The sequence below is a fragment of the Prunus avium genome, chromosome 6 (genome assembly GCF_965620075.1).
Source record: "Prunus avium chromosome 6, drPruAviu1.hap1.1, whole genome shotgun sequence".
In the NCBI taxonomy this organism is placed as follows: Eukaryota; Viridiplantae; Streptophyta; class Magnoliopsida; order Rosales; family Rosaceae; genus Prunus; species Prunus avium.
Window position 1 is genome coordinate 28670080 of NC_142289.1, and position 12523 is coordinate 28682602.

Below are 12523 nucleotides of genomic sequence, written 5' to 3' on the forward strand. Positions count from 1 at the left end.
AGCTTGATTGTTTTCTTCAAACTCTCATCTACAAATATAAATAAATAAATAAATATCGAAGGAGAATGGATATGGTTATAACTGCCAAAAAATTAATGAAGAATATACATGTATATATTCTATATATAGCAAAAGGTAGAGAATGGTAAAACATTCAAAATACCAGAAAATGCCTTTGGTTAATGCAAACATTAAGAATTGAAATTATTAATTAAATGAGTATAATATGGTAAATTCACACTTTTTCATATTTAAAAAATTAAAATTAAAAGAAAAATCAGATAATGGATTCTATTTTTATAGAACACAACTACATATTATCTTTTTTAATTCTAAAAAAAAATAATAATTTTAAAAAAACCAATTGGCACACGTGGGTGCCAAGGGGCTAGTACATATGATGCTTCTTCAATACAACTGTCCACGTCCTCTTCTCTAGTAATCATTTTTGAGTGAGAAAGAGACTAACAGCGTTTAGCTTAACGCCATGTAGAAACTTCAATATGATTATTGTGTACAAGTACAATTAATGCGTGAACCTCTCCATTATCGTTTCAACATAACATGTTTCTGGAGGCCAGGTATGTGTGTGTGCATAATGTAGTCTTCCCAATCAATGCATTTTGGATCAAAATTGAAAGTTTCCGATTCGACGAAACTCTCCCTTGTTATCCTTCGCAGATCCTCGGCATTGTTGTCATCAAAGCTGCATTAAATCAAAGTAATTAACTTAAATGCATTATTACTGATAAAAGTACTTATGTTTAATTGACAGCCAAAATAATGCATACGTACATGCCCTTGAATAGCATATAGGGCTCGTATAGCTCAACCAAGCGCATCACCAATTTGAGTTTCTGATTATAGTTGACATACAGATCTTGGAAATATTCGCCAAATGCTTTGTTCACGAACTTTAAACCCTTCAAACAAGAATTAAAAGTAATATATATGAATATACATATACATATACTATATATATTCTGTTAATGGTGGAAATTACAAACCTCCAAAGGTAGCATGAAGCGAATTTGCATATACATGCGAAAAGTAGCCATAGTCTTGAATATTTTACCCTTGCCAACCTTGACAGGCTTTCCATCCTTGTCAATCCATGGATCTTTTGTGAAGTATCGGAAGACAAAACTGTGAATATTAAGGAAATTGATAGGATTTCTCAAAGAGCTTCCCACATGGTAAATGATACTAGACGGTTTATTTGCATTTGCCACCATTGCTACAGTTATTGAATTTACCACCATATCAACAGGAACCTGCATAATTTCAAAATCGATAGTTTTGATTGTAAAATTACTGTTGTGTGCTTGTACCTATGAGTGTTTGGAGAACCATGAAGTTTACCATATCAAATACTGACATAGGATCCACAAGCAAACATGTCAGCTTCCCTTTACAATAACCAGCAATTACACTATCAATGGTTCTGCAACAACAACAACAAAGATTGCACACATGTTGAAGTTTAGTTATAAGACCCTACCAAATAAAAATCATTGTACCATTAAATTTTTCTGAATCTGCACAGAGACCTATATTAGTGCACACAATTAGCCTTTTCTTTACCCAAAATAAAATAAAATTCGTAGCCTTTAGTTTTCTTTCCCACTCCCCGATGAAAAATTGAAAATTTGGGAAACAATATAATTAACCACTGATCTATTGTATCAGTTCCAGTGTCTCATAATAAGCTTATAATTTTGTTAACAAACAAACTGAGTTATGCGTGTTTTCTGAGTAAACCTAGTCAAATTTTACAGTGCTTGCAAGCTTCATACCTGAAACCTTGGACCCAACCTGGAAATGGCTCTTTGTAAGTACTGGTGACTACAGTCGGACGTATGATGACGACGGATAGATTATCTTTTGAGTGTCTTAGAAGTATTTCTCCCATCGCCTTTGTGAATACGTACGTGTTTGGCCATCCATACAATTTAGCCCTGAAAGAATATAAGAAATAATAATGAGAAAATTCTGTAAGGATATTAGCGAAAAGCCCCAGAGAAAAATAGACCAACAATTTCACACTGCAAAAAAATTATTTTGGCACTCATTTTATCTCAATTCAATGAATGAATCGGTAGAGCTAGAGAACTGCAGAAATAACTTCTTCTTTTTTTGCTTATTGATAAAATTTGGAGAAAAATAAGTCCGAAACTGAGAATCGTGCTTGTGGTTTTATAGGGCACAGTTGGATGAATGCTCGAAAAAACCTTTCAATGCCAAAATCCTTCATCGTGGTTGTAATAACTTCTTCTGTCGCATTTTGTGCTTTTAGTTCATTCAGTTTCTCTTCCACCAAATTCTTCTCTTGCACTTTGAAATCAAATTTAGTGATCTCCTTTTCCATCTCATCCATGCAAGATGAGTCCTCTAGTATAAGTCCATCCCTTTCACCACATACATAAGCTGAAAAGCAATCAACATATCAGTGAAGCAAATCAAAGGAAATTGAGACCAGGAAAAAAATTCTGAGATGATAAATAAAGATGAAACTTAGAGAAGAAAAAAAAAAAAAACATGTTGTGGACGCTGTAATAGTACATAACTCTTCTCCTCTCCTTTTTTGACATGAAATTTGAGCATATAAAGTTTAGGATATGGAACGGCTATATATATATATATACTATATGGTAGCCTTGTAGGCCATGGGAAACCAAGAGAAGAAAAACAAACACTAACCAGTTGACACATGGAGCAGCATCTCTAGCTTTAGACATTTCTTTGCAAAGCTCAGTACGTGTTGAACTCCAAATGTATTGACACTTAGTGCAATATCATATCTGCAAACCAAATTTATGGTCAATTGTAATTACACGTTTCTTTTGAGTAGTTTTGGGTAACATATAGGGATCTGCAACTGACACTTCGAAATAATTATCATGCGTACTTGTCTTTACTATTTATATATGCATATATTATATAACAGCTATATACCTTTCATCAAAATTTGTGGTTCCTGCAGAGTTAAGTATGATTTCAATGTCAGTGCACATTTCTTCTCTCAACTTGAACTCTTTCACTCCTAGGTCATCAAAAGTTACGTCTCCTGGTACAGCCACAACTTTTTTTGCTATGAAAGAATCAAACTCCGCACCCCATTTCTCTCTAAGAACGCTAAACAACTCCTTCCCTATTATCTTAATATATATATATATATATATATATATATATATATATATATAAATAAGTAAACATTAATAAAATGTACACAATAAAATTATTTGGCTATTATGAAATACGTATTTATATATAAACCTGATTATGCAGGCGATCTGTGGCTGACTTGGTGTCCGAAGCTCTTAAAAGAAGATAAAGCTTTTTCACATCTGGTTGAACCCTTAGTATTTTCTCCACAAATACTGCATGTGCATTTGTAAATTAAGTTACTATGAGAGAGAGAGAGAGAGAGAGAGAGAGAGAGAGAGAGAGAGAGAGATGGAATTAATGTACCCATTCCAAGGAAGCCAGTGGCTCCGGTTACTAAGATGGTCTTGTTCTGCAAATATCCTAGTATACTCTTCAACTCCATTGTGAAAATCTGAAGGATAGGTTGGGTAATATCAGAGTGCATATATATATATATAGAGAAAGGCTTGCCTACTTATAAAGGTTGTACTTTTTCTTTTCCTTTTTTAATTTTTTTTTTCATGAGAATGACTTTAACCTACATGCATGAGCCATGTGGTTGGGTTTCTGTTTGTTGTTCACCGTCCCTATAATTTATAACTATTAGTAGATTCATGCAGGTGAGCTAGCCGTAAGGTATGCCTTAAACATGAGAGAAAATGAGGGGAGCGTACATTATTCATCAAACATATCTTCTGGGATATGCACTATTGCTAAGCACACATTGAATACGTACACAGTGGGTAGATAGTAGATGGAGCAGACTGATGTAGACATAAGGTTTCTCTTCACATGGGTGGCAGATAGGCATTATTAATGTGCAAAAACTAATTTTGCTTCCTCTAGTTTGTTATATTTTTCACTTTCGACTATGTTGTTTTAATTTTGGCAATTTGACTCTTGTAATTTGATGTCCTCGTAAATTAAGGATATGTCCAAATTTTCATTCAAATTTGTGATTAGGTAAGTACATGTCACTGACGTGGAGGTGTATATTTTGGATGGCATTGGAAAGAATTTGATAGAATTTATAAAGTGTCCTTAAATTGCAAGGAATTTGAAACTACATAAAATTAACATAATTGAAACTACGGAGACCAAAGTGATAAAACAGACAAACTACAGAGACGAATAATGACATTTTGCTTTATATTAACCACAAAGAAGTCTCACCAAAGAAACAACGGTTAAAGTGGTTATAATTCAAATGGTGAATAACATTTTATGTATAAACAAAAATTTTGTTTTTTGTTTTAGCAGAAATTTTTTGCCTTTTAAACATAGTTATGGAGGTGGTTGATTGGCTATCATTTTGGGAGCGGCTGGTGTAGAGTGGACCAGTGTTTCCTTCGTAAGCTAACCTAGTGCATCGTAAAAGGAAAATACTTGGCTACCTACACGTGAAAACTATTATTCTTTGCTTACCAAAAAAAAAAAAAAAAAACTATTATTCTTTAAAGACAAATCACAATCTAACATTGCATCTATAAATTTTTATTTTTATAATTTTGATGCGTTTTTCTTAATAAACAAATAACAGTTTGACATATATGCATAAAATTTTCTTTTTATAACATTAATAATTTTTTTTGTTTTTATATATGTTAAACCGTGATTTATCTATGGAGTGAGTGAGATGTCTAACAATGAATACTTTTTTCTTTTCTTTTTTCAGCACAGCCGCCCATTGTCTTAAATATCACTTGTTTCGAGAAAATAGAAAAAAGAGCAACACCGCCCATACACATGCAAGTAGTCGCGTCCGCCGTCCATCATGAAACTTGATTTGGCAAACTATGAACGTCTCTGGGGGAGTGACACCCACGTAGGCGACGTATTTGTACAGTGTACCTAACAAAAATTCAAAGACAAAAAAAAGGCATTAACTGTTGAGCTACGCAACCTTTTTCCCACCAAACGTTACTTATCCAATTTGGAGGTAGCCTGCTGACATAATCGGATACATGTCGACGTCAGCTCCTAACGATCCACGCGTTTGAAACAAATGTTAGGTTTGAACTTCGAACAACCCTCGATTTAAGAATAATGAAGGACCATACTTCGGAAGGTGCCAGTTGGGTTCAAACATAAGATCACTGTTCTGCATATTATGGACCCGTTATATTTATAAAATAAATGCATTCGATACTATGTCAACAACAAAACGTACCCGATAATATCACTGCCGTTAATATATCAGCAACAAAACGTACCCTATAAAATCACCGCCGTTAACATGTCATGTTAACAGACATGTTAATGGCAAAATGTACCGACACTTTACCCATGCATTATCAATAATAGTGCTATCCGCGGTGCTGACACTTTGTGAGAGCTTGTTACAGCTATCAGGCAATTTATGTCCTACACCAAGAACAAAACCCTAACTTTGACCATTGGATATGAACGCATTCATGTGCGTACCACTAAACACACAGCGACCTTAAAATTGAATGAAACCCATATCTCAGTTTAGCTGAATCTTACCACTTAACCACATAGCTGCCTGCCGACAACTTCTATTCTTCTCGCAGGGTTAAAAATTACAAGATAGAAGAAGGGTTAACCTTGAACAAAAAGATCTTCATTCAATTAACCAAAGAAAAAATCTTTTATTCAGCAAACCAAAGAAAAAGTTTTTCTTCAGCAAATAGTGAGGGCAGGAAATATGAATCCGATTTGTTGCAATTTCTCACTCAAATCACACCCCGGCCCTAACATTCGTAACAATCAAGTCCACTATCAATAATGCGCCAAAATCTACAAAACTTCGTAGGGAACAAAGCTTGCAGCATGTTGGTGATACAGTATAACATCAGAGACACTGCCCCTACAAGGGAAAACTGGGCTGAAAACTTGAGTGTTACAGCGAGGGGTCGTTGTCATAACTCATAACAGGCCATCTTGCTTGTCCAAGACTCATATTACTCAGCCACAACCATTTCCATAAGTTATGATCTCCACAAGCAGCACGGAAATGAAGACTTGTGCAAACAGTACTAGGCAGAAGAAAGATTTAGCTGGGAAGGAGATGGGGACCTCTCTTTTCTTTTACCTGTCACAACTATGGTTTTCTCATTGTGACTGGCAACAAACTCTGCCGTACATGTGTTTAGTGATTCAAGGTTCCTGCAGACACCGCCATTTTGAGATGTTTCCAAATTATGTGAGACTTCACCAGAAGCTTTAGAAACACTTGGCCGGGTAATGCAGAGCCAGGTTCTTGCAGGCTCCTGACAGCTGTCATCTGCTACAGGCACATGCCAGGATCCAATTTCTGATTCCTGAAAAAGATTGGCATCTCAATACTCTATAGTATAAAGTAAAAGGGATCAGCTTCACACGAACACTAATCACCACTAAGAATTGATGCACTTATAGGCCTCGCTCTGCCTTCGAACATTTAAAACAATCCCGAACTCGTGAAGATTATCATTTTATTACACAACTAATTTTTATTTAAAGAACATTTGAATGAAATATTAAGCACTCAAAACAGCTTAGATAAAAAGGCAAACTAATACAGAATTTTACGATTCAGGCGACATTTTAGAGGGAACTTAGGGAACATAGACATCTATAACAAGGTTCAAGCCCGGCATAAGTTCACTTAAACCAAGGGGCCATTTTCTTAAAGCATCATCTGTAATTGATAACTATATTCCTATTATCTAACTGATGCTCAATAGAAGACTAAACGAACTTTACCAAAAGAACTATTTCCTTCCAGCTTGAGCACAAAGACATGGTTGTCTTCACAACTTTCACATTAGCATGACAGAAAGATTATGATCACAGAAATAGACACCTAGAAGCATTATATCCAACGCAAGATAAACTCTATAAATGTATTCCAAGCAACATGCATATGAATCACCCGAGTTTTCATAACATTCTTTAGATTTTAGGTTTACCCATACAAGTGTTTCTCCAAAATATCTGGAATGATTTATCTTGTACAATCTGACAAGAACTTATCTATTTCGTATGTAATATATTTCTATATTCAACATTTTCTGTTTTTTGTCCCCACATTAATTTCCTATTTGCACCCTCAAATTCCACGCCTAGCAAAGGTGCCCCAGCATAGCCAGGGCCACTGTCCTTTTTCCTCCCTTCATTTTTTATTTTGAAGAACAACAGTGCTCTATACCACACTAGATAAACCAGATTATATAGAAATGGAAGAAGGTCACGGTTAGAACATGCCAACAGAATGAACCAATATGAAATATTTAAAAAAGTACCTGGATGACTGAAGAATATGGGGGCGGCATCTGAAGTTTCAGATTGCCTTTGACAAAAGTATATCGAACCTGTACAACAGGATACATGAGAACTTATAGCATAAAAGATAGGCGTGCATGGATCAATTTCACATTTGAAGCAACCACAGACCACTCAATCAGGTTTCAAAAAAAATTAAAAAGATTAAAATCAATAGAAACCATCCAACGTATCACAAAACCAATTTGCAGAGACATCTGGTGGTATTGATTTTGTTGATTTTATGGCAGAATGGAACTTTTCTTTTTAATATAAGGAGTGATTCTTTTCCACAAAAAGTTTAATACAAGTTTCATTATTTTCCTTTGACAATAAATATCCAATGCCATAACAAGGATTTTCCCTTGTTATCATCCTTTGAGATTGAACAAAATTATGGTAATGTAGAATATGGGGAGCACAAAAACTCTGGCTAGAGACGGAAATAAAAAGGAAAAAACATCTCTGCATGTTTTCTAGAGAGGAAGAGTTGCAGGCAAAGAGATTGTCAGAGGTAACAGAAAAACTTGAAAGAGAAAACTATTTGAAGTTGCTTTTAGTTTTTAGTTTTTGGTTTTTACTTTAGGTGCCATTCCAAATACATTTTGTCACTCCATCCCTCCCCTTACCTCCTCCCTTCTTTGTCCGAGTATTTCCTCCCTATCTTTTACTAAAAAATAAAAACTGAAATCTTAAAAACAATAAAAAGTTCAATTTCTGAGAGGCTGCCTTGACACTTACTTAAACCTTGAGCCTCACCTTATTATCTCTAAACCAAACTCTTCAGGCATGCACCCCTATTAAATAAACCCCACTCAACTTTCTATCGAGTGATTTGACTCATCAACAGGGTCCATCTACACGGCCCTTTTATACTTTGTGTTAGCATGTCATGTGATTTTAGGATTCGTCTAATGCACCAGTTAACGCTAACTCACTAATTTAGTGTTAGGTGTTTCAAGACAATACAACAGAAGCAATCGACAAGTTTGACAATTTGGATTAGAACTGCAACTGTGGAAAATCTTCCTTCTGCTGAAATGAACTGACAGCCACTGTTTCTCCGTATAAGAAAGTAAAAAGGGGTGCTATTCGTACTAGCTTACTCAAGTCATAGAACCAACCTGATCCGATTGGTTCAGATCTCAAGCCTCTGAATTTACAAATGGTGCATTTATGTGCATTTGGGTTAATCTAAACCATTACAACAATCCAATGGTTAGAGTTGTTGCCACATGAGCTACCTTGATTATCTTCAGTGTTGGAAATAAAAATGCATTAAAATCAAGGTAGCTCATGTGGCAATAAGTCTAACCATTTGACTGTTGTAATGGTTTAGATTAAACCAAATGCACATAAATGAACCATTCGTAAATGCCGAGGCTCGGAATCCAATTGGTTCAGATGGGTAAGGAAGGTTAGACACGCCTAAGACTTCTGAATGAATACAAGTGCCAGCACTGAAAATGAAAAAGCTCAAACTATGAAGTCATGATAGAGATGGACATACAGTTTTTGATAGAACTAAAAATATGACAGCAATACAAAGAGTTTCATATCATCATGCAAAACCACATGAACTCTTCCATATTAGGAAATAACTATTTTCTAGGTTTTAAAATGTAATTAAAACGAGGATAGCATCTATACTGATACGTTGGATGAGATTGTGAAAGAGCAGAACGAAATAAAACTATGAAAAAACAAATAAATAAGTTTAGAACATATGAAATAATATGTTCAATGAGGTCGTCCAAGAACACATACTTGGTGTCTGTCTTTCCACTTAAGAAAGAAGCTGCTTCCTAGGAGTTCAAAAATGTGATCTCGCATTTCATCATTTGTAACGAGCAAGCACTTGAGCTTCACAGCAGCATAGAGCCAATACCTGAGTCATATCAAAGAATTAATTTGTGTGTTCCAAGCACAATAGTAGTGATGTTTAAAGTGATGAACACACAGGCCACTGGAGGGAGAAATGGTACTTCATAAATACATGTTTTTTTTCTCAAAATATTCCATGTACATGTTTCTTTCTTCTTTTTTTAAGAGAGCACTTAAAAGGGGAATGTTGTTGGTGTCACTGTTTTGAGCAACCAAAGTCCGGAGAGAGAGAGAGAGAGAGAGAGAGAAACTTTCAACCAAAAGCTTGCACAATCAGCGGAGCTGATATAGTTCATCAACATAAATGTAGGAAACAAGTAATAACATTTAGTAAGAAATGGATCGCAGGCTCATACCAATCGTCATTGGAACCACTTGGTGTGGCATAAAGAATGCCTTTATCCATCCACTCCTCAATCAGTTTTCTGTGGGAAGGATTTTCCACAAGTCCCCGGAAACGTCTATTATGCATGACAACAAGTGGCCATTTCTCTCCACTCTTATTATACAATTCTTTCACAACAGCATCAAGCTGCTCTATATAGAACAGAAATATAAGTCATGATTAAACGTGACTAAAGGGCCTATCAAATAAAAGTATAAATTGACAAAATAAGAGAGCAACAATCCTCTTCAGATGTACAACCTGAGAAAGACTGAATCCACCATCTGCAAAATTCTGCTGGTAGAGCCCAATATTAGCTCCATCCACTATAGCTTCATACTCAGCATGTTTGTCCAGCCAATCCTTTATTAGACATTGGGGAAAATAAGAATTACAATATGTTTGCAAAGTAACGTTGACCCAAATATAATCAAATTGAACACATAAAACATTGGATTTGCTACTTTAATCTTCTTCATAGCCTCAACAACTCTAAATCGCCTCATTAATTCTGATTTCTGTCATTTCAAGGCAAAACAAATGTGCAAGACTAAATGCCAATGCAATCAAAAATTAAAGAAACACCACCACAGATTTTGCAGCAGCATCTCGATGGGCAATCAGGCCCACATTAAAGTTTATAACCAGACTAAGAAAAATTGAATACTCGGCCCAATTGATCTGGTGGGACCATGGTACAGCAGGCCCAAGCTGGGAGTTCAAGTAATACCCAGCCCATAGGAATGAATAAATGCTTCAGAGAGTTTCAAGAAAAGGAGTCACATAAGTCTAGAGGTCTAGAAGCTTCAAATAATTATAAACTTTGCTGTACCTAGGAAAGGGTCATCCTTAGGAGTTTAGGAAGTTAGTTGGGACAATAAAAGAGGTCTAATTAATGTTATGAATTTCAGTAATGTGTGGAAGGCTACTAGTCATCGTTACACTTGATGTGAGTCTGTCATTTTGGGGTAATGAGAAGTACTACGAAAATCACATAAACCCTGTTATACATTTACAATTATAGTAAATCTATGAATCTACCACTAATATGACAACCTAACAAACAGGAAAGCATCCCAGTTCCTGCATGTTTTATTATTAAAATCCCAACTTATCTATCAGAAATAAGAATGTCCTTATACATTGAGGGGAACCAGCATCAAAATATAACATGTTCATCCATATCTGCTGAAATCTTGAACTCTGATCTCAGTTCCCCAAATTTGAAACCATGAAATTCACTATCCCGTTACCAGCACCCCAAACAAAAACAGAACATTCGCATTATAAAGCTAAAAACAAATGTGATACTATAGTCTCTGTCCATTACATAAATTCAAATTGGAAAAACAAAAACACGGCAAATTTGACTAATCAAAATATTTGGCTCACCTGGAACTCACTGAAATTTGACTTAACCTCCCGTTCCATTGCCAAAGCAGCAACCGACTCCGCAAACCTCTGGGTCTCCCCACAATCAATGTCAACACAAACCAAACGCTCACCACAAGAGCAACACTGGCTGCTGCTCATATCCGCATTGGCTCTCCTCACATCCCAAACCCCCTTCCCAATGCATCCCTGCCCATGCCACCCTCCTCCATTCCTCAAAACCGCCTCTTTCACCCCACCCGAATCCCAATTCGCTTCACCCAGCTCACAAGCCACTCCACCCAACTCAATGATCTTAGCCGTTGATTCCCCAACACACCTCACTACATTCCTCAACTTATGCAAATAACCATAAACCCTCTCCCCATTCCCTGTCTCCGCACTCACCTTCAGCAACGCCGCAATCTCCGGCTCCTCCAAGCTCACCCCCACCATACCCATATGCTCCTCCACCTCATACGCCTTCTCCGCCTCCAATTTCTCACAAAAGCAAAACAGCGCCGGGTCACACGTGCGCAACCTCGGCAACACATTATACTTATCCATACCCTTCACCAGGCCAAATGCGTGAACGCCGTCCCCTTTGGCGGCCGCGAGCCGGCCACGGCGGTAATCGTGGCCTCGTTCGGAAGGGTTCCGATAGACAACATCTGGTCGAAGACGCGGAAGCCATTGTCCAAAGCCAATTGCTTCAGAGAGGGGTTCTGCTGAAATGAACTGACAGCTAGTTTTATATTTTATATTATTATATTATATACTTATATAATTTATACAAATCTTAAGCCATACTATTTATTTATTTAGTTAACTTCCAATACATGTATAAACATTCTTATATTGTCTTATAAGTAGGGGTGGGCATCAATTCGGCCGATCCGGTTACACCGGCCGAACCGATTATATTGGTTTGGTTTGATTTGGGTTTGACCAAAGAAAAAGTCAACAGTTTCAAAAACCGATCCGAACTGATTTGGTTTGGTTCGGCTGCGGTTTGAGCATTTTGTAAACTGTCCTAAACCGAACCGGACTAATTAAAAATAAATTTATTATTTGTTAAATATATTTTACATGTGGCAAGACTTGAGTGGTTCTTTGTAATTGTTATCATGCACCATACCGCACATGATTGGACTCCAAAAGCCTGAAAAACTCATACAAAACTAAAACTCACGGATCTAGTCTTTCTCTACCTCTCTCACATTTCTCTCACCCTCTCCTTCGTTTCCTAACCCTAGCTGCACACAACACTCACTCACTACTCTCATCTCATCTCATCACATCATTCATCTCCATCTTCATCACCTTTGGCAGACAAGGTCATCACCTTTGGCCTCTTCGTCTCTCCAATGTAACCTCTCTCTCTCTCTCTCTCTCTCTCTCTCTCTCTCTCTCTCTCACACACACACACACACACACACTCACTCACTCACTCACTCTCATTCTGTAGAT

At 36.5% G+C, this 12523-nt stretch overlaps 2 protein-coding genes across 2 annotated transcripts; both read right to left on the reverse strand.

Moving 5' to 3' along the window:
* Positions 1-277: 277 nt before the first annotated feature.
* Positions 278-3682, reverse strand: LOC110763290 (fatty acyl-CoA reductase 3-like). The gene is made up of 10 exons (XM_088254069.1): positions 3472-3682; positions 3277-3380; positions 2956-3158; positions 2701-2801; positions 2232-2427; positions 1797-1958; positions 1363-1444; positions 1008-1274; positions 796-923; positions 278-706 (listed from the first exon to the last, which is right to left on the reverse strand). The coding sequence occupies exons 1-10, from the start codon at positions 3590-3592 to the stop codon at positions 547-549; spliced, it is 1524 nt and encodes a 507-aa protein (XP_088110195.1). The 5' UTR covers positions 3593-3682; the 3' UTR covers positions 278-546.
* Positions 3683-5709: 2027 nt separating this feature from the next.
* Positions 5710-11786, reverse strand: LOC110763289 (proteinaceous RNase P 2-like). The gene is made up of 6 exons (XM_021966043.2): positions 11075-11786; positions 9944-10045; positions 9654-9829; positions 9181-9301; positions 7395-7463; positions 5710-6431 (listed from the first exon to the last, which is right to left on the reverse strand). Exons 1-6 carry the CDS (start codon positions 11618-11620, stop codon positions 6147-6149), a joined length of 1299 nt encoding a protein of 432 aa, XP_021821735.2. The 5' UTR covers positions 11621-11786; the 3' UTR covers positions 5710-6146.
* Positions 11787-12523: the final 737 nt, after the last annotated feature.